The following is a 22,865-nucleotide window of genomic DNA, read 5'->3' on the forward strand; positions in this document are numbered from 1 at the left end:
TTAAGAAAAACGACAACATTGACAAAGAAAAGTCCATCCTCAAATATTTCAAGATAAGTGTAAAGGCATTTTATTTAAACATGATCTGTGCATTAGTTGCATTAGAAACTTTGTAGCATCCCTTCAATTTTATCGAAAGAAACGCCTGTTTTCAATCAGGAATAAACTTTGACCAGATTTATTTTCTAAACAATGAAAGCAGTTTTAAAAAATACCGCAGTAATGTCAGGAGCCTTCTTCCATTAATGTCAATCTAGTGGAATATAGCATATTTTAATCACCATAAATTTCCCCTTCACCCCAACCAAGGAGCCATAGCCAAATAATTTATAACTGAACTACTTAGCTAAACAGAATGTAACAGATAATCAATATATTGACCATTGGTCTGAAAGGCCTATCAATCACAATATGTATATTGTGAATTATGAAATGTAGTAAGGGCACTTGCTAGCTTTGCTAGCTTGATAACTCTTCCAAAATTAAAAGGATGTGTCCAAGATTAGCTGTCTTTATTTAAGATCCAGCAGCATGGAGGCAGGGTTCTCCAAATAAGATTTCCACAAGTTAGAAAACCGGGCCATTGTTGCACCATCGATAATTCTGTGATCAGCAGACCAGCTAACGTTCATTATCTGTGCTTTAAATACTTCACCATTACTGTCAAATCGAGGAAGGACCTAGAAATCAGGAAACAAAAGAAAAGCAAAATACAAATGATATTCATTCAGGTGAATTCATCTACTACTATACAATATGTATAGATGTAGTAGTCTAGTAATACTTTACTACTATACACAAGAGCCCCCGAAATGCTTTTAATAGTTTTTAGAGTTAAGAAGTTCCTTCTTGTATCTCTGAAACATTGCCCTAGACCAGGGTTCCATTGCCTGCTCAACTTTGGCCCTCCTGTAGATGTTTTCCTACAGCTCCCATAATCCCTGGCTATTGGCCACTGTGGCTGGGGATTATGGGAGTTGTACTCCAAAAACAGCTGGGGGGCCAAAATTGAGCAGACCTGCCCTAGACAGTTCTTAACATCACTGGTGCTCATAAGATTGTTGGCTTTGATGTACCAGTGGCACATGCTTGCCCAGGAGATTGTGGTTTGAGATTCTTTTCAGCTTGTTCAGTCTGAGGATGTGGACAGGAGAGTATTAGAGTGTCCACTTGCATGCTAAACCCTCACCCATTCCGGCTGGGGAAGGCAGCTGAAAGAAGGACTGGCAGAATGGGCTGGGAAGGTGATTAATGCATCACTTGTGGGGGGCATGGTCCCATCAGGCCTTAAGTTGGCAATGGTCCGCCTCCTGAAATATGCAGTTGACAAGTTTTTAACTTGCCATTCTTGGCCAAGGGTTTTAAGCTTGTAGAGGTATTTCAACTCCAGGGATTCATAGATAAAACTGATTACCTAGACCCATTTCAATTTAGCTTCTGACCTAGTATCAGGATTGAAACCTCCTTGGTCGCTCAAGTGAGTGACCTACATTGGGAACAGGACAGGGGGAGTGCATCTGTTAGTTCTACTGGAACTCTCAGTGGTTTTCGATATCATCAACCATAATCCCCCTCTTAAATCCCCTCATTAGCAGTCCAGTTCACAAAATGTCTCTCCCCCCATCTTCCTTTCTCAAACAAACAAAACAACTTACCAGTATAGTCTAAGAAAACACTTTTTCATGTATTAAACTAAACTAGCTTGGCCGTGCGCAGAACATCTGTGCCTCTAGTTCGCCCGCCATTGCTTTCTCCCCCCACCACTGCTTTTTTGCCTGCCTGCTCGCTGCCTTCTTCCCCCGCCACCCATCTTCTTCCCTTGCCTGCAACCGCCATCGTCGTCTTCCCTGCCGCCACCCCTGCCCACCGGGCCATCGTTTTCTTTGGATAGAGGGCTGCCGCCATGTGCCACCACCATTTTCTCCTCCATCCCTGTTGCTATCCAAGCAGTTACTCATGAACTTGCACGAGCGCTGCCACACATAGGATTAGAACGGGTATGCCTTAGAGAAATATATATAAAGAAGATATTTGATCTAGTTTATCAGTAAATTAAACAATTGGGTTAAGGGCTGAACCAAACATGTCTCTTGGCCTAAACTACTCCTGCCGGCTTTTCTTCCATTAAACCGTGGGTCTCAATCTCTGTCACCCCCTTTTGGGGTGTGTTCTTCCCAATCTTCCTTCTATAAAGGAATGGTGGTGTGGCTCCTTCCCAGCCCTGTTTACTCAATGTGCCGTCAGCTGGTCTCTCAACCCTCCCAGGTTCCAAATCCCATCCTGCTTGGGGTTGTCCTCCAGGGTGGCTGCATCTCCTGGATTCCACTCCAAAAGGTTTTGAGTGTGCTTATATAGTACATATTAAGATAGTAAAGAGACTTTGAAACCAATGCAATTTTTCATTAGGTAGATCTTACTTAATTACAACTAAAAGTGCTTTTTTGTAATTCATAATCACATACTTGTATCTTGCCAAGAGCACCAATAGCTACTTCAGGAGGTAGTATCACTGGTTTGGCATAGGTACCACCAATCTAGAAAATAAATGGTAAATGAATTAAATACAGTGAATTTTGAAAATCAGCATAATTTGCATTTGGCAACCTTTAGCCCAATAAACTAGGTTATAGGCCACATCCCTGAGACATAAAGACATAAGATGAGACATAAAGCTCAATTGAGTCTTCTTCTGTTCCTCTCCCACCTCCCTCTGGCCCTTAATCACTTGAATTCATTGCCTGTGCACCACAGCATTCCAATCTTTGCTCTTAAGGGGAGGCCAATATGCACCTTTCATATGCTCATCCAGCCATCATTCTCCTAGTAAGGCTCCATCCTACAAGTTATTCCTGCTCTTTTCTGCCACCCAGAGGGAGCTTTGGGCCCTAGGTTTTTAAACCAATATACACAGGCATGATATTTTTAGGGCTAGATTTTAAAAGTTATTTAACTCACTCTGCCAATGTTGGAGAGTGTGAAAGTTCCCCCTGTGAGGTCATTTGTTCCCAGTTGATTTGCAGACCCCAAGTTTTGTAGGCGGTTTAATTCTGAAGCAATCTCAAACACAGTACGAGCCTGAACGTTTTTCACGTTAGGAACAAGCAGTCCTTGTTCTGTATCCATAGCAACTCCAATGTTGTGTGAAGCCTAGAATATATTCAGAATAGTAAAGCTCATTAATTCATACGTAACTACAGTACTCTTTTTAAAAAATATTGCATTATCTTTTAAATACATACATACACACACACACTAGATATTTGTTTAGGATTTCCCTTCAAGAAATATCTAGTCTCATAACATAATCTGGAGTTCATTTTGGGGGAACAGACTTCTATCTTTAATTCAAAACACTATTTTAAAGCAAAACAAAACACACACAAGAACTGCTGTTGGAGAAATTACACAGTGGAAACAAATCATCATTCTGTGTTTACTTTCTGTCTGCAATACAAATAAAATATATTCTTATTTAGGCACCATGAAACTAAATAAAGCTGGAACACAGCTGAAGATCTGGGGAGCAACCCCAGCTTAGTGGTAGAGCACTCATTTTACATGCCGAAGGTCCTAGGTTCCAATCCCAGCATCTCCAGCTAAAAAGGACCAGGGGACTAGCTCCTGCTTGAGATGCTGAAGCAGGAGAGGGCAGACTTAAGGCTTCTAGGAGCTCTTTTTCTTTTGCTAGAGCCCAGGGAGCTATTGGGACAAAATAGTAACATAGGGAGATGTACTCAGTCATAAAGTAGCTGTTTTTACAACATTTTACAATTAGAAAATAAGGCATTTTAACATCAGACCCCTTGGATTCAAGGATAATTGCAGGACAGGAGGGAAGCAAAGCAGTTTGGTTTTGGGGGAAGAAAATGGAGTAAAATAAAAGTAAAAGCAACCGTGAGTACCTGAAGAATGATAAAAATGGTGCTACTGTGCCCCCAGCTAATCAGGTTTTCAGACTGCCAGGAAGGGAAGGGAGGGAGAAGCTCTCCAAACTCCTGGAGAGCTACTTCAGATATACCCATTCTTGTCCTAGAGAACTGCAGCCGTCAGTCAAAGCAACAATACTGAGTTTGATGGGCTAATGGTCTGACTAGGTACATATAAAGCAGCCTCCTATGCAACATAACGCTTTCCATATCATATACAAACCTTGTATGTGATGTTTTGGGCATTTTCGTCCACAGACGCATTAAGAATAGGGTAATGTAATAAGCCTAAAGAAGCTGCCTGTTAAATATAAAAGACAAATTAATTGCAGGAGCAAAAGCAAGAAACAGAATACTACAGGTTGTCATAAGCTGTTATGTGTATGCATGTGCATTGTATAGTTCTCTGTGTGTACTAAGCATTAAGTAAATATGCTTAGAATCAGGATGGACATTTGATTTCCTCTTGTTTATGGCAAAAAACCTACATTTGAAAGAGGACTATTACTGCACCCCATATTTTTGCAGAGTTTTCAAATATGCTGATGAGTTTCAGACTTTTAAAAAGTTTTCTTTCATCACTAAACAAAAATTTATAAAATCATCTGTAACAGCCTGTAATAAATAGGGCTGTCCATTAATTAGTTCATTATTATCTTCAACGGTAGTGACTTACATACTGTGCAAGGGAATGTGGGCGGCTGGAACACCGTCTGCACCCCTAAGTGTGTGTAAGCACCGCCAGTGGGGCTGTGCTGGAGGGCAGCAGCACTCAGTGCACACAGAAACACTACACCTATTATTTCCAATGGGCATTGCACAACTGCATGCACAGAGTGTTTATGATGAACACTGCTGCTCTGCAGCACAGCCTTATTGGCAGTGCTTACATACATGCAGGGACGGGGGTGGTGCTCCAGTCTCCCATGGCCCCTTGCGCACTATGAAAGCTGCTATCTTTATATTATAAATCTATTATCTTTACATTTATTCAGTTTCAACACACTGCAGACTACCCAGACTTTAGTATAGATGCCTTGAGATACGGACAAAATGAAAGATGATTAAATAGTGAGCTAAGGCAGCAATCTTATGCACTCTTACTTGGGAGTAAGCCTCACTGAACTCAGTGAGACATAGTTCCAAGTAAACATGCATAGCACAGGATCTGTAAAGATACCACCTCTTGCAGAAGAGAATAGTTAATGTATGCCTTTTTCATTTCCTATTCCAGAATCAAAACAGCCTTTAAAAGGGGAGGGGAGGAAATAATATACATGTCCTCAGCCACTCGGAAAGTGTTCCCTCTAACAGGGATTCCCAGATGTTGTTGACTACAACTCCCATAATCCCCAGAGGCTACTGCAGCTGGGGATGCTGGGAATTGTAGTCAACAACATCTTGGAATCCCTGTTAGAAGGAACACTGTTCACTGATTCTGTTTTAGCTGACTAACTTGCCATTTACAGCTTCCAGGCCTCTTACTAAGATGCAAACTCCCCACCCACACCCAGTAAAGGCAGGAGAAACTAAGATTAGGATGTAATAAAGCTAATTGCCTTTGCTAACTTGGTGTAGCTGAAAGGGATATTATAGGGTCTTACTGACAGCTACCACTTATTTAGAGCTTTGGTGGCAAGCCCACAATGTCTTAACAGCTGCTTTAGAAGAAGCCAAGTACTCAACCTAGCCTCCATCTGGAGGGCAAGCACTGCAAGAACAGCAGCTGTTCATGGCTTAAATAAGGGCACGTCTTTGGGCCGTTTTGATCTCAAGCATCTGTGACATGCTTCAGAAGGTGGCAAGGCAGGTCAGCTGCTGAGGCTCCAAAAACAACAGGGGGCCCCTTTGGGGTCCAGATAAAACCTTCAAACAGACACTGCATGGACTCTGTTGACTTTTGATCTTAATTAGGTTGATTCTTGCCTTCAGGTGAAAGACAGAGATTCCAACATTATATACAAACCACCAGAACAACATAGTAGTTAACTTGCTTGCCTACATGAGTTGTCTGGGCAGAGGACTCAGGAATGCTCCCTCAACCTGCATGTCCCCGCTACTCTTTCATTTGTTAAAAGGGCCCACTTATTGGGCAGTTCACACATTCACGAATAGGATAAAAGAAGCCTCCTACCCTTGTTTGGGAGCTGTTCGTGCTCCTGATATTTATTCATCTGCCAGTTAAAACAGCTGCTGTACCTGGCTGCTCAATGAGGTAGGACAAAAAGACCTCTTAACATTGTTTTTAAACGGACAGACAGCCAAATATCAGGAGAGTGCACAGCTCCTGAACTAGGAATACAAGTGGAATTTGCTTTCAGATTTCAAATTTTTCCATGTGTCTTCCTCTAGGAGGATAAAATCGCCTCTCCACATTTTCTCCAATTCCCTGCTTCCTCCAGAAATGCCCTGCACCATCCAAAAACATGTCCCTGAGCATCATTCAGTTCTTAGGGGCATATATTCCCCTGAGAATATAGGGTGCAAGGCATTTCCAGAAGAAGCAGGGTTGGGAGAAAATCACCTCTCTACTAGGGATGTGCATGGAACTGGCGATGGCCGGTTCGATGTGCACACACGCACCAGGCACTTCTGGTCGTGGCACATGCGCACCGTGGCGGCAAGGAGGTATGTTGCCGCCCCACAGGACTGTTTTTTATCACCGCGCTGGCGGGGGGAACATGGCCGGGTGTGGGGACAGCATCCTCCCTGCTCCTTAAAAAGGTAACCCCCGCTGTCGAACCTTCAAACTGGTTCAGAGGTCCATAAAAGGGCCTCTTTCAAACTGGTTCAGAGGTCCATAAAAGGGCCTCCAAACCGGTTTGTGCACATCCCCACTCTCCACCCTCCATGCTCTGTGCTGTGGAACTCTGGAAGCCTTCCACAATGCAGGCACGTGTTTCTGGGGCACCTCTTCTTCCTTAGTTAGGCTGTCAGCCAGTGTTTCCAGCAACATTTGACCCATTGCCACAAAATATGACTAAAAAGACTAGTTTTGCACACTGGCAATACCCACCACTATAGCTCACCTTTATAAAGAAGGGCATGAAGGACAGATTAACTCCCCGTGCTTGTGCTGTGGGTTTCATCTCTTCTCTCAGCTGGACAAGTTGGTTGAGCTCAACCTCATCATAATAACCAAAGTGAGGGATTTTCAAAGCAGCAGTCATGGTCTTCACCATTGCTTTGTGAAACCCTAGCAATCAGAAAGCAAGTAATATACACTTCAAAAGGCTTTGTAATTGACAGTTTTCTGATCCCCTACCTTATTTTCCATCTGCCTTCAAAACTATCAGCCTTGGGGATCCAACAACTGAACAGTCTATCTGTTATTTGTATAAGGAACTCTAATAATACAGTGGTACAGAGGAGAAATATGTGAAAAAGCCTTTCAGTAAAGTTATTAATCTCAAGAAGACTACAGAATACTTGAATTTATTTTGTCCAGTGCCTGGCCTGGGGACATCTGATATCATAACACAGTTGAAGTTAAGTGGGTGTGGGATCAATAGCTGCATGGGAGACTACTGAGGGCAATGTGTAGCAATACCCAGGGCCTGAGATGTTCCTGCAGCCTTCTGGCTGTGAATGGATTTACCCCCACCCCTTCCACTAAGTAACACAAAGTAGTGAGGTAAACAGCCTTAGATTGCAGCAATCTCATTCTTCATGCCCTCAAACAGGGTGGTGATATTGCTGCATGAGAGGGCCTAGAAATCTCACACAGATCCAGTCTGGATTAATTTCCTGAGAGTCTGGGAAATTAATCTGATTATTTCTGGAGTCTAAAAACCACAATATGAATCAGCTTCACCCAAAGCATCCATCCACACTTCCATTCACACAATGGCCAGAGTCCTGATATACTTCTAGCTATGTACAACTATTGGGGAGATGCATCCGCATGCACACATAAAGATAAATGCAGTTTGTCAGTGGAGCCCTGGGGAGCATGATGATGCAGACTCAAAACGGCTGCATGTGCAGAAGCCTTCTTCAGCATATGGATATTTCTTGCTAGATTAGGGTAGTTTTGTTTAACACGTGCTTGCCATGTTCCCCCCCCCCCCCCCGAAACAAGCCTTGAGTACAAAGATGTAGGTGTAGTAGGTCCCAACATCTTAGCAAGATTACAAGGAAAAATGCATTGTTTCAGTCTGAATGCGAAAATCAATATTCATGTTTTACTTTTTCAGTTACAATTTATATAATAGCATGAGTAAAAGATTTATGATTAAACTGTTGGTTTTTTTACCTGATAAGGCCTCTGTTTTATCTTTCCCTGCAATCACTATGTGTTGGGAAATAGGGATTGTAGATGTCTTCTCCTTTGGCATGTCTGGTGTAGGCTCCAATTTTAGCGAAGGAGTGATAATTTTAGGTTTTGGAGATAGAGGCAAAATAGCTCCTGTCTGCTTGTCCAAGTAATTGAGAATGTCTTCTTTGAGGATACGGTTATCTTTTCCGGTTCCAACAACTTCACTCAGTTTAATCTGAAAGACGCAGGCAGGACAGGCATATGTTTGAAGATATGCATGTCTATGAAGATACTTCCATGGCCTCAATTAGCAGAGTGTCCACATTAGGGATGTGCAATTTGGATTTTCGGTTCTGTTGTTTCTGAGGTGTTCTGAGTGTGGATTCTATGATAGCAAATGAGATTTTCAATGAGACACCATGAATCCACTCTCATTTGCTATCATAGATGACTTTATCTACACTCAGAACACCCCAGAAACAACAGAACCCTGTACCCCATGGGTTAGCAACCCATGGGGGTGGTTGGCACCCTATGTGCACTACACCACCACTCGCTCTGGGCCACCCCAGCACCCCCCAAGTGCACTTATGGGGCTTCTGAAAGCTCCATTATACCTTATGAGGAAAAACCTTAAAGACGCGTAAAGTTCAACAATTCACCAAAAATCAGCCCTCTGCCCAAATCCTTTGAAAAAATTCAGGTAGCTTCCTTGCCCCTACCTGGCACTACCACCAACCCCACACTGCTCTAGGCCACCCCTTTCCCCCTGACGTGAAGCAATACACCCTCCATTATACCTAATGGGGGAAAACCTTAAAGACGCGTACACTTCAACAATTCACCAAAAATCAGCCCTTTCCCAATCACTCTGCAATTGGGGTGGTAGCCTCCACCCATTAGGCACTACCACCCCACCCCACTCTTTTGGCCCAGATCCCACGTTATACCCCCAATCTGCCTCAAACACACTAAAATTTCTAAAATTCACCAAAAATCAGCCCTTTGCCCAATCCCTCTGCAATTGGGGTGGTAGCCTCCACCCATTAGGCACTACCACCCCACCCCACTATTTTGCCCCTGGGACCCGAAATTCGAGTAGACATCACATCAGACTTTTTTGCATTGAAATCAATGGGAGGCAAAAAGGCGGGAAATTCAAATAGACGTCATTGCTCAAAATGGAGGGGGAAGAAGAAGGCATTTATTGGCCACAAAATGGAGGGCCGAAACAACAGATATTTCGGAGCCGAAACGGGGGTGATTCGTTTTGGCTCCGAAAATTTTCGGATGGCTAGAAGGGTGATTCAGTTCGGATCTGAATCACCCGAAATTGGCTGTTTTGGGTACAGATCGTTCTGTACCCGAAACATTTCGCACATCCCTAGTCCACATGAGTTCCACAAATGGTTTGGAAGCACTTCCTCCAAGGAGCTCAGCATTGCAGGAGCTCACCATTCCCGCCCTGTCCCTGCCCCATTTATCCTCACAACAACCTGTGAGATAGTTTAGGCTGAGAGCATGTGACTGGCCCAAAGGCATTCAGTGAGTTTCACGGCTAACTGGAACCTGGGTTTCTCCAGTCCTAGTATGATACACTTATCCCTACACTACACTGCCTTCCACTAGTGAGACTTCAGGATTGCTGAAGTTAAACATGTTTGGTCCTGATCAGACCCTTTGACGTGAGATCACTGAAGCAATGCAGATCTCCATCTTAGCTCAACAATGCCTGATACTTCCACTCCAACTCTAGGGTTCTGAATGAGGGACATTCCTTCCTTTTGCCATTGATCAAGTCAGTCTGTTGCCTCTTGTTATGGAAGGGATAGATCCATCAAGATAGTCTTAATCCTTTCTTCACAATAGGTAACCAGACAAGGTCCATCTTTAGTCATTTAAGACCTGACTCATTTAGTAGGAGGGAAATCAATTTTGGAGGGAGATTGGCCCAAAACCAGAATGACACCAGAGATATGCTAGGCCTGTTCATTGGATCCAAGAGCTGTCCTCTCCCTGTGTAATTACTATAAATATAGGAGGCAAGAGCCCAACCAGTGTCCATCATTTTCCATCAATGAACTGGCATCCCAAGGGAGGCATTGTAGAGATTAATGTTCTTTCTGCCAAGGATCTGCCTAACTGTGAAACTCACAGGTAAAACTCAGTGTTTGTTACTGTTTTGATATTATTTTTGTAATTCCTATGTGTATTTCTTTACTCCCCTTTCGCCCCATTCATCTCAGTTCCTCAATTCTGTGTGCAACTCTTGTTTTCTTAATGTCAAATAATTAGAAGTGGCTTCAGACTGGTTTTAAAAGGTTCTGGAGATTCACTTGCAAAACTCTTCTGCATGTAGCTCGTAAGGCCATGCGCTTCTGAATTATTTGTTCCTAGAAATATATAATGTTTGACTAGAGCTGAGTTGTGTGGACTCTCACTGTACAGTGTCAGTGAGTCTTAAAACAAGACAGTTCTAGTGTGTTGAGGCTGTGTCTGATCCTGGTCAGTGGCTTGGCCACCTACCTTGAAGGAGCGGCATGCTCCTAATTTGGGATCAGAAAAAACTCTCTACTGAGGGTAGATCTCAGGAAAACATATGTTATTCCCCCAGTCCATCACAGCCCCATATAAGATTGGGATATACAGGTGGCCCTAATTATTCGTGGTGGTTCTGTTCTCACCTATAGGCGTGAATATGGAAACAGCAAATAACGAAACCTTGAGTCAATGGAAATTGGGGGTTTAGGTTCCTTGAGTTTAAAAAAGGTCCAAAAAGCATAAGTGAAGGGAATAGTACCTTGCTCTCCAGCTCTTCAGAAAGCCCCCCCCCCCAACCCACAAATAAAATTGTGGAGGATTCTCAAAAATGTGATTTATTTTCAAAAAATTGGGATTTTTTTTTTTAAAAAGAGCCACCAAATGGCTCTGTACTGCAAAAGAAAAAGCACAGGAACTGTGGATAGGTGAATTTTGCCAATTTTAAAAACTGTGGATAAAGAAACTAGGTCTCTATGACCCAACCACAGATATGTGAAACCGTGGGTGCCAGGACCGTGAGTAATGAGGGCCACCTGTAAGTATTTTAAGTAAATATAGTTTTTTAAAAAGACACCCACCCATTCTCTAATTTAGTGGAAGTATGCATAGAGTTAGATTATGCAAAACTAAATTATAAAATTTACCCACTTTATGCACAGGACACTCAAGCACTTACTCAAGCCCATGCCTCAAGTGAAACAGATCCACACACAACAGTGCTTAGGCTCTAGGTTACTTGACTGATGGACTACCCCCACCCTTTTCAGACTAAATATCTGCAAAATGTCCTATTTGTGACCAAAAGAGCCCCTTGGCACCTTCCAGGCATGGTTGCATGCACTAGGATTTCTCTGGTTCCTCCTGCTGCTCTCCAGAATCTGGAAGCTGCTCCTCAAGTCTTTCAAAGTGGCTTCCAAAGTTCCCTTAACTGCAGGGCAGCTCATTCAGTGGCACAAGGGGCTGCTGCCAGGAAAATGGGGATGCAGTTTATCATATGGCCCCTTAGATAGCAGCCCTGTGTCCAAAGTCATACACAGATATCCTATATATTGCCAAGACTTCGTGTGTGTGTACTTTGACTACTCAACAGGAGGAGCTCATAGGGTCAGAAACTTGACATTAAACATACAAGCCACATAACAGAGGCAATACAAGTCTACACAGTCCTTAGGAACCTCTGCACACTTGCTTTGAGTGGGTTCCAGGAAGCCTCTCAGCCCACACTGATCCCCAGCAAGCCCCACCACCAGCAGTATTTGACATCATATACTGGGGAGCTTAACGCAAGCCCAACCCACAATGCAAGATGCACCGATGTCACAAACTGCAAAGAGAGAGGGCTTTGCAACAGTTAAAGCAAATACATTGCTGGGCCACTAGAGAGGATGCAAAGAAGTTGCCAAATCCTACCATATATCAAATTCCCTCTATGTGGCCAATATGTTAGCACACTCTTTCTGTAACAAAGGCACTTTTTTCGCTATACGTTCTCCCAAGAATATGTATAGGAGGTCTACTGCAAGAAGGCCCACTTCAGGGCAGTAAAAACGCACATTGTTTTCCATGGCAAGGCGACGAACAGCAGGGGTTGCCAAGGTTTTGTGGCCTTTAATCTCCTGGTGTGTGTGCTCATCATGAGACACGGCAGGTGCCTCAACAACATCCTCTTCGGGAGCCACATCTGCAGATTGGACAAAATGGGGTTCACTTACATACACAGCATGCATTAGATATTGTAAAAGAAATTGGAGCTCAAATAGCTTTCAGCTTAAGATGTGATAAACGGGACTTGAGATGCCCCACTGACTCCCCAAAAGGAAGTCCCACTGTGTTCAATGAGACTCACTCTCAGGTATGTATGCATTGGATTGGAGCCTTAAATTATAGTGAGCGGGAATGTGGCTCCAAACATACACATTACTAGAGTGGTATGAGAGTCTTCCAAGTTGCTGCAGCTAAGTATGAATCAGCCCTTAGCCTGCTCATTAAATGCCTTTGGCTAGGAATCAAAGAACCATACAGCTAGTTCTGTGCAGCCATGGGCACGCTGAGCTTCTACAACCACCTATGTCCCCATTGCATCATACATGCCCAACTGCTTCTGAAACAGAGGATAATCAAAAGCAGTTTGCTATATGGCATGGAAGTGCACTGTTCAGAGAATTAATAAATGGCATCCATTCTCAGCATGATTGATATATATCATATTCTGGTTTTGTATAACTGGAGAAACAAAACAATGAACAATTTAAAGTATTTACAAAAAATATTTTAAATCCCACTGGGACTTGCAAGCTTGTTGGTGCACCTAGTTTTTTGGATCCTGGCCACTGTTGCCAATGTAACCAAGAGATCAGTCATCAAACATGCATGGAGAAGGGCAAAACCTGTTTTATTTTTGCACCTCGTGGTGAAGAACTCTTGAAAGGCTTGCAGAGTATTTCGAAACAAAAACTATTTTAAAAAAAATCATTTTTGTTCATCCATGTTTAATTCTTGAGACCAACACAGAGTGGCATGGTGCTGTCATGACAAAAATTAGTTAAAACTAGCTGGGCCAGGCGCAGAGCATCTGCGCCTCTAGCCGCCTGCCCAGCCGCCGCCTCCCCCCCGCCACCACCTGCCTGCTGCCATTTCCCCCATCGACGCTGTGTTTTCTCCCACCCACACCCCACCCCTGACTTCTTCCTTCCCCTGCCTGCTGGCCGGCTGGCCGCCATCACCACCTTCTTCCCCAGCCACCATCACTGCTATTTTGCCCACCTGTCCTCCTGCCATTTTGCCCTCTCGCATGGCACATGGCCGGCCGCTGTTTTGTTCTCCCGCTCGTCCTGCCACCGGTCACCGCAGTTTTCTTTGGCTGCCGTTGCCATTTTCCCCTCTCCCACCCATCCCATGGCTAGCCTATCCGGTAGTTCTCCGAACTCTCACGAGAGCTGCCACACATGGGATTAGCCACAGGTATGCCTTAGAGAATTAAATATATAGATAGATTACCTTTCAAGGCATCTGTTTCTATATCCACTAGTGGTTTCCCCACATAGGCAATTTCATCTAAGTTATAATGGAGTTTTCTAATGATGCCGTCATAACGACTGGTGATGGTGACAGAGGCTTTATCACTTTGTACTTCACAGATGCTGTCAAACTGAGATACAATGTCACCTTCTTTTACATACCTAAGAGAAAAGAAAGACTTGTATAACAAAAATAACAATGAAGCTGGTTGTCCTATGGACACAATGTTATTTGTGTCTATGCTTCTAAAATGCTATGCCTTCAGTCAGAAGTTGTTTGAAGACACATACTAAAATAGAAATCAGCAAAACGCTGCAGAAATGAGTGATACTCCCAAGCACCAAGAGTCATGTTAGTGGCTTACTGAGACTTTGGATGTAGTCTACCCATAGTTACATTCCCTCATCGTCCCTCTGACTGCCCTGGCAATCATGACTTGTGTGTGGCCCTGACTCACCCCCTTACACCCCTCACCCCAAACAACCAGTGAACGCTCAGGTTCATTGGGGTGCTTCTGAAATGCTTATCCATGTATTCTGAGGATGGGGGTGTCAATGTTTGGGATGGGTGTGGAGATCCAATTTGGATTTTAAAGAGAACAGCCTTTGCTTTGCCAACCCCTGCTGCTGTTAAGCTGCAGGGCATCTCCTGGGAGCTGGATTTGTCATCGCCTGTTGTACGCCAAGTCACTTTGGTTCAAAGGGCATTTGCAAAATATAAATAAGTGGCCATGTTCCATCCACCTACTTCTGGCAAATTGACTGTCCCCTGGGTTCTACCACTAGCTATCATACAGTCAAGATTGAACCCCATTGCTACATTTATTCTCTGGGCATTATTCTTCAATTCTATGTTCATAGGATGCTGCCTTTAAGGGGTGAAATAAATCACCTTGAGCTATATGAACCACCGCATCTCCTCTCCATATGTTAGCCCATCCACTAATGGGGGGTCAGGCCCTGCTCTGTATACCCTCTGTATGCATCAGATAGAATGGCAATCACTAGGAATACCTCTGTAACTCTAGAGGCTCTGGAAAACTTTGCCTGTTTTGGTGAGAACGTGCATTTCTTTACCTGTCTTTCTCAAGGAGCATACAAATTGTCTGTTTCAGCTTGCTTTTGGCTGATCTGATGACATACTCAATTAGGGCTCCATAATTCTAATCAGCACACTTGCAGTGATGTGTACCACTGGTCTTGGCAAGCATGACAAGCCCCAGCCTTCCTCCCAAACTGAGTCTTCCTCCCAATCTGGAGGAAGTCCTTACAGTTGTGCTATAATTCAAAGGTGCTCAAAGCACCTTTAAAAACTCTGGCACAGTACAGCTGCGAGAGCAGTCCCCTGCCCCACTCTCCAGCTCCAAGCCTGGGAAGAGGGTTTAGGTGCTGTGCATCCAAGGTGCTTGGTGTGCCTCAGGTGCAGTGCCACCCCAGCCCACCTCTGCAGAAAAGTGTGTCAAAACAAGCCCCCACCCTCCTCTCTTGAAATTGAAAGGCTGGGGCTTGTTACTTCAAGTGCCTTGGAATAAGAGAGTAGAAACAAACCTCAGTCAATCTCTCCAGCTTGGAAATGGACAGAGGGGTAGGATTGTCCCTACAACTCACTGGGTTTTAAAGCTCTCCAAAGTGCAGTGCAACTGCATGGATAATCTCTGCCCACTTTTCCAATGGCAAGCTCAGAGTTAAGAAAGAACATGGGATTGTCTTTGATGTTGTACTTTGGAGGTGTAGCATGAGATCAAGAACAAGACCCTGCTTTCTGGGGCCTTGGCAAAATTTTGGCTGACTATGAAGACAGTCAAAATCAAGGGACTCTTGTACAGTGTTCTTTCTAATTTTTTTCATCTTTGTGCGGAATGAGTTTTGTTTCGGGCGGCAGTATCAGGGCAGTGTGTGCACATGCATTCAGAGTGGGGCTTTCCTGATTTAATCAGAGCAGGATCTACAATTGACTGAGCGGACACCAAAAAACACGTGAGCACACATGCACGCCTTAGAGGAAACATTGCTCTTGTGTTTAATGGTCATTCACTGGCTGACCTGATATTATTGTGCAGTTTCTATTATTATTTCATTAATCACAGCATTCATTCATCCATCCATTCTTCTTTTCCAGGGTGCTTTTTAAAGCAGTTCAAAAATTAGATGAATTTCTCTAACTGACGTTTATGTGTCTGTCTCTTATACAATTCCAAAATAGCTTTTTCCTCTCCTCCTTCATCTCAAGTTTTCAGGGCAGCAGAAGTGATTGGTTAGGGCTATCTTTCTCTTTGGCAAAATGCAGGCTTGCTTACCATTCTTTCACTGTCACCTCTGTGATTCCTTCTCCAATGTCAGAGAGCTTGAACTGGACAATTTGGCCATTTGAAACTATAAAAAAACAAACACCCAGTGCAAATTTGAAACTTAAAAAACAAACAGTGCAAAAACAGTAGAACTTAATAACATCAGCAAATATGTTGCTTAAGCACAAAGTAGTTCTAGGGACAAACAGATTGCATACTTTCTTACAAAATTATAGTGTCAAATAAGAGAGGCAGGAAATGCCAGCTACTGTTGACTGAGAATATCAAAATTTGAACATTTTTTACATTTGGACTGATAAAGATGACTAGGAAGTGTTCATGGATAAGTGTTCTAAAGTTTGTTGAATCTGTATCCTAATTATCATAGTTAAAAGTATTTGCAATCTGTTGAGGGGGAGAGGGGGAAAGATACACAACAAGAAGGATGTTCCTACAACTGGAATACTTCATGTGCACCCCGAAGCTATGAATGTTGACTCAAAAATACATTCCACTGCATTCAGTGGGATTTACTCTACAGTAAGCATGCATAGGCGTGCAAGCTTGCAGCCTGGTGAACTTTCACGTTTTCAGAAGAATTCTGTGCATTTCAAAGTTTGAACACACAACAGAAGTTACTACAAATGTAAAATAGTATATTTTTGCTTTGTTACCTATTTTTGGAATTTATGGAGCAAGCATCATAATAAAAATAATTCAGATGTAAAAGAAGCTTACCAAAAGTTGTTCTGAACAATCGGTGTGGATGTCGATATCTCCATGCAGACTTGTCAAGCCCATAAATATATTTTGCTTTCAGCAGACAAAAATTACTATAGAATCGAATATGGCGAATGCAGAGCTGGAATGGGAAAGAAAAAACAAATATCAGAGTATACTAATGAAAATACTGGCCCAGTACAGATGTCCATCTACAGTTTACCATGATCGTAAACAAGCCTGCTCAAACCTTTAACGGAGTATGCAACTGTCACCTAAATCTTGGTTTAGATTATTGGCTGAACTGGCCCACTATTTATTCTCTTAACCTGCAAAATGTACACAGAGACAAATTTCTTACTTTTAGAATTTGGACAATTAAAATTAAGCTTAAACATCATTTATATTGATTTCATTGTTATTAATCTTTTGTTTCAGAGGGCAGTTTCAGAAGTGTGCCCTATCTGGAGGAACAAGAACAAGAAATTATGCAGATTATCTGATACAATAATCCCAAAGTTTCTCTGACTAGTCTATATACATTTAATGGGAAATACAAAACATTAAAAAAAACCCACCATCCCACTGCCTTTGGTAAACATACATTAAGGATCTTTTATAGCTTCTTCCCTCACAAACACAGGGAGCCCTTTCTCACGAGCAGTAAGAAAGGGCAAGAGGGCTAGCGGGGAGGAAGCCTTAAAAAGCTTACCTCCCCACAGATGATCAGTTTCCTTCCTTTGGGCGGGTAGATCACCCACCAGACGATTACCAGCTACTGCTGATAGCTCCGAGGGTTGGTGTGTCAGATGTGTCACCCCGCATCACCCCCCTGAGCACCCATAATGCACCATGCGAGTGTGCAGTGCATTATGGGGATTCCCCCTCCCCTCCCCAAAGCTGCCTGGGATCTCCGCAAGCAGCCATGGCGGGCAGACAATTGCAGAAATGGGGTTAGGAGGGCGCTCACTCTCCTAACCTCGATTTGGGAGGTGGCTCCATAGGCAGGTTTACAGCCACGATGCCACCAGGATAGGGCCCGATCCTGGCAGTACACACGAGCATGCAAAACTAGGCCGGTCTTACTTAGCCTGGTTTTGCGCACACATGTGAATAGCTTCAAAGTAATCTTCTGTAGATTTAACTAAGAGTTTATTCAGAAACAACTCAATTTTCTCCTCCTCTTCCTTTCTTACTCCACCGAGTCCCCCTTCCCAACACACACACACTCACACTCACTCTACAGGATCCCTACTGGGACAAATTTCTAACCAACAAAACATAAAAGATTAGTGGATATAATACAACAGGACCTGATATTGCAATTAATAGAGGGGAAGGCTTCAAGTCAAGATTTTATCCCTTCTGATCTGATGAAGAAGAATATGGATTGGTGAATTCCAATCCTGGCCTCTTTATTTTCATTTATTGTTCAGACAGCTTTGATACTGAAAGGGTGGGTGGGTGGGTGGGTGCCAATTATTGTACCCATTTTCGAAAAGGGTAATAGGGAAGATCCAGCAAATTATTGGCCAATCAGTCCTTTAAACATCATTAGAAAACTTTATGCAACACACTTACTAGGGAAGTTACAAGATTGGCTGGGAAGTGAATATTATATTGCTGAAGAACATACCAGATTTTGTGTGGGGAGATAAACTAATCACCTCTGCATGCTGCTTCAACATTTTATAGAGGAAAATACTGGTAAACCCAAATACTCGTTTTATGTGGTGTTTGTAGATTTTAGACCTGCTTTTGATTCTATTTCCAGTTTTAAACTTTGGGAGAAATGGAAAGGTTCCACTATTAATCAGCATCTATTACATCTGATTCAGAAACGTCATCAAGATACCTCTCTGAGGATAAGGTGTAATACAAAGGGGCATCTTACTGATTAGATTCCGACAGAGAGGTGTGAAAAAAGGCTGCACCCTTGCTCCATCACTATTTAATTTCTATATTAATTCATTAGTACAGCAGCTAGTGGGCCAGGATTATCACTTTCCTAAAGTCTCTGACAAGCATATTTCAGCCCTCTTATATGCTGATGATGTAGCAATCTGCCGGAGAACCTTAATTGGCCAAAGAGGACACTGCAGACCTTGATCCAGTGGAGCAATGAAAATGAATTGATGGTCAACTACCAGAAAACCAAAGTGGTAGTTATTGATAAGAGGCTCACGAAACATAAATGGGATGGAGATTGAACAAGTAAATTGTTTTGGGAGTGGTCTTCCAAGCTTCCGGCAGCAAAAATGCACAGGTTAACCATCTCGTTCAGACTGTGCCATCTTATTCAGGGTGTAACAGCCATTTTAAATTTCTTTCAAACCAGAAGTTGGCTTTTTGAGGCCAAAGTACTAGCAGCTCTTTTTTGGAGCTCAACTTGGGCCGTATTTAAACTTTCCCCCTCTGGAGATTGTGCAATCCAAATTTTTAAGAGCAATCTTTCAAGTCGCTAAATTCACTTCCAATGTAGTTTTAAGACTTGACGCTACAATTTTAAAGGCGGAGACCAAACGTTGGCTGTCAATATTTAACTTCCAGTTAAAAATTAACCTCCTCCCAAGTGGTTTGCCCCCTTTGATATTAGCAGATACTTTTAGATCCATCTGGTATACAAAACTGGAATCGAAACTACTGACATATGGATTTTCTCCTAAGTTTTAATTATCCTTGGGTCTTGATAGTGGCAAGAAGGCTCTTAAGCAGAGGACTTGCAATAAGGAGCATCAAAAGGATATTAGTTTGGTCACAAAAAAACTTATCCTGGAAAGAGTTAATAGTCAGTTTAAATCAGCAAATTATCTCTATGAATTGAAAGTCCTCAGCCAGGGGCGTATCTAGGGTGGGGCAGGCAGGGCACGTGCCCCGGGCGCCACTTGAAGGGGGGCGCCATTTTCTAAAATTAAATTTAAAAAAAATATATATATATGGCTGCTGAAAACAAAATGGCCACCACACATGCTCAAGTGGCATCTGTGAGGCCCTAGGCCATGCCAGGATTCACAGAGGCCATTTGAGCATGCATGGTGGTCATTTTGTTTTCAGCAGCCATTAAAAAAAAAAAGAATAAAAAATGGCCACCACACATGCTCAAATGGTCCCTGTGAGGCCCTAGAGGCCAGCAGGGGGAGGGGGGACCTTTGCAGACCCCCCCTCCACGGCCTTTAGGAAGCCCCACGAAGGGGCTACAGGTTACAAAAAATTGATTTAATATAATATAAGTCATTGTACACATATTTAGTTTGACAATATGTACAGAAAATCAGGGCTTGTGAATACTGAGCTGAAGCTTATGAGCTAGGATTGTATTCATTTGCTCTTACTTTGCTTCTTGTGATAAGTGAGTTAAATGTGATGTCTTAATAAGATGACTATTAATGGTGCGTTTGTCTTTGAATCAGTGTGAAATCCTTAGTATTAAGGCCCACTGGGAGTTTCTTACTCTCTTTCTCTCATTTTAACTGTCTTTCTGATATACTAGAATATATTCCAAGCAGTGACACAGTTTACTCTGCATATACTTTAATTATTTTCAGAGTATATGGGGAAAGTCAAATTCTCCATTTATTTTTAAAACTTATGTAATAGTGATGCTACAATGCATAGTAGAGAATTAGACAGGCAATTCTGTTTAGTTTTCCAAGTATACCGCCACATAGTTTTTGGGTATTTCATGAGCCCCAGCATACTGAAATTTGTAGTTTTCCAGCATTTTTTGGTCTGGCTACGTCCACTGCTAAATATTTTTTGAAAGATTAAAAGATTAACGAGCTTGACTTGTATTTTTGATCTGATATTATGGTAAAGTTATCTGAAAGATGGGTGTCAGATGTTTGGACAGGGGGTGCAATTTCAGTACTTGCCCTAGGTGCTATTTTCATTAGATACGCCTCTGTCCTCAGCTAATGCGGGGCTTTTTCCTGAGCTCATTAGAATGCTCTGGGAAGTTTTAAATATTCTGAGAATATTCTGTCTGGGAAGTTTTAAGTATTCCATATGATGCAAAAGTTTCTCTTTGTATTTCTGGTGCAGCTGAGTCAATTGAACATGTCCTTCTTAATTGTATATTTTATCATTCAATAAGAAATTTCTTTATAACTCCACTTTCATTGCCATTCCCTGGGCATTCAGAGTTATTTTATGCCACCTGTTTACTTCCTAGAGCAAATTCTGAGATTAATTTTAAAGTGGCTAAATTCTGTGCAGCTGCTTGTAAGATTACATCTTTTAATTGTAGTTCTTGTGATTGATATACATTTTTTTAAAAAAGTATTAGCTGGATAAAATGAGTGGATATGTTGTAGCTCACCCCTGCACTTCCTGGTCAGGACCGTAATAAAATATTTACCTCATCGAGTCAAGGAAATCACAGTTGATTTAACACTGTAACTAGATAAAAAATGTTTCAAGTAGTTTTTCTCAATGCTGACTATTTAATTTTAAAAGTCACATTCACATAGGCAATATCAGCTCTGTTTTTATTTGTAATTTGATATAATGTGTTTGCTTATTAAATTAAGCAAATTGCAAATTTAGTTACCAGAAAAGAGAATTTGGAAGACTAGGCCAAGGTACTCAAGCTGCGGATGGATGCAATGCAGCGATGAGCTCCATCGCTCCAGGAGACCTTCTTCTTTTGAGAAACTGAAGGGATACTGAGCTCAGTCATGGAGATGCATCATGTCCCATTCATTTATCAACTGTGGGAGGCAGCTGGCAAGCCATATGGAGGGCTTTATGCACTCCACTTCAGTTTTGCAGTCACCTGTAAACTGAGAACATCTGCAGAATAATCTATAGTGCAATTTTTTCATTTAAAAAATAAAGAAATTCCCAAAGAGTTGCTACAAGGGTTGCCAAATCTAACCAAACCTATTCTTGGAGATATTTTTCTCCAGTACTTTCCTAGTATTTTTCATAATACCAAGCCACTAAAATCTCCAGGACTAGTTTCAATAGTCACCTGGAGATTGATGCTTATTCCCGGAGATGCCAAGCCAGTCCTGGAGGGTTGGCAACTCTAGTTACTACTTTGGACAGCCTCCCCCAAGAAGTTGTGTTGTCCTAGAAGCATCCTAAAAGGTGACAAAAATGGTCAAAAACAACAGGAATTGCACCGGTCCATCACACTATTGCAGGGATTTCTACTAAGTACCTCAAGCTGTTCAGACAGTAAAAACTTAGAAATTATCTTCTTAGCAGATCCAGAAAACAGGATACCTGTATACAGGGCTTTTTTGGTGACAATATACGCCAGTAAGCAGTATTGACACCTACCGGCACCTAGCCCCGCCCCCAAGCTCTGAAATCACCCGAAGCCGCGCCCGGGTGCTTCTGCAGCTTGGCCATGCCCCCTTGCATTGCACACACAGGGTGTGTGGTCAACATCCGGAAGTGCCCAGTGTGGCACCTTTTACTTTGAAATTAGTCATCAGTCAATACTAAAAGAGTCATAGTCTATTCTGAAGCAGAATGGAATTATAAAGAGATTTAAAAATAACTATGCAGGTTTATATAGCTTTGCAAATCCAAGTTATCAACTTCTAACTGTACTCCAAACCAACTGTATGTGCACAGATAAGAATCAGCTATGTGAAAATAAGCTAAATGACACCATTAAGCCAATGTGTAGTATAATCCTATGCATATTTAGTCAGAAATAAGTCCCAGTGTGTTTAATGGGCTTATCCCCAGGTAGATGAGCATAGGATTACACTGTTAGTGCAAGTGTGCTGGCTTGAAAACTGTGTGAATTAGTCTCGCCCATCATGACTGGAGTTTACATACATGGAATCTAACAACCATCTGCAAATTAGCAAGGATGTCATTTTGCTCAGGGTTCATTGGTGTACTGTGAGAGCCTTGAAGTCCGACCAGAAGGCAAATGGCAGGAGGACCAGACACACAACATTGGTCTGAATTCACATAATGCAGGTCTACAATTAAAGCCAAATAGATCTGATCCTGAGTACTATTTGGACTGCCTAGAGCCCATATGTCAGTTTCTGGGAAAGAGCAGTTCAAGTCGTACATTGGAAAATCTAGCATATGTTAACCACCTTTTTGATGAACACAATATGCTGTATGGTGCTTCTACCTCTGCATT

General features: G+C 42.4%; 2 protein-coding genes across 4 annotated transcripts in view; one reads left to right on the forward strand and one right to left on the reverse strand.

Moving 5' to 3' along the window:
* RTCA (RNA 3'-terminal phosphate cyclase) overlaps window positions 1-22,865 on the forward strand; it is a 58,410-nt gene that overhangs the window by 8,381 nt on the left and 27,164 nt on the right. The window lies entirely within an intron of this gene.
* The window catches only part of DBT (dihydrolipoamide branched chain transacylase E2), a 29,846-nt gene continuing 7,027 nt past the window's right edge, over window positions 47-22,865 (reverse strand). For both annotated transcript variants that reach the window (XM_053248876.1, XM_053248875.1), the window contains exons 2-11: window positions 16,769-16,892; window positions 16,040-16,115; window positions 13,723-13,904; window positions 12,279-12,406; window positions 8,182-8,419; window positions 6,956-7,122; window positions 4,150-4,227; window positions 2,956-3,147; window positions 2,463-2,534; window positions 47-680 (exon numbers count right to left, since the gene is read on the reverse strand). In XM_053248876.1, the coding sequence (XP_053104851.1) occupies window positions 513-680; window positions 2,463-2,534; window positions 2,956-3,147; window positions 4,150-4,227; window positions 6,956-7,122; window positions 8,182-8,419; window positions 12,279-12,406; window positions 13,723-13,904; window positions 16,040-16,115; window positions 16,769-16,892 (1,425 nt within the window). In that variant the 3' untranslated portion in view covers window positions 47-512. The remainder of the gene's footprint in view (window positions 681-2,462; window positions 2,535-2,955; window positions 3,148-4,149; window positions 4,228-6,955; window positions 7,123-8,181; window positions 8,420-12,278; window positions 12,407-13,722; window positions 13,905-16,039; window positions 16,116-16,768; window positions 16,893-22,865) is intronic.

This window comes from Hemicordylus capensis, chromosome 4, assembly GCF_027244095.1.
Source record: "Hemicordylus capensis ecotype Gifberg chromosome 4, rHemCap1.1.pri, whole genome shotgun sequence".
Classification (NCBI taxonomy): Eukaryota; Metazoa; Chordata; class Lepidosauria; order Squamata; family Cordylidae; genus Hemicordylus; species Hemicordylus capensis.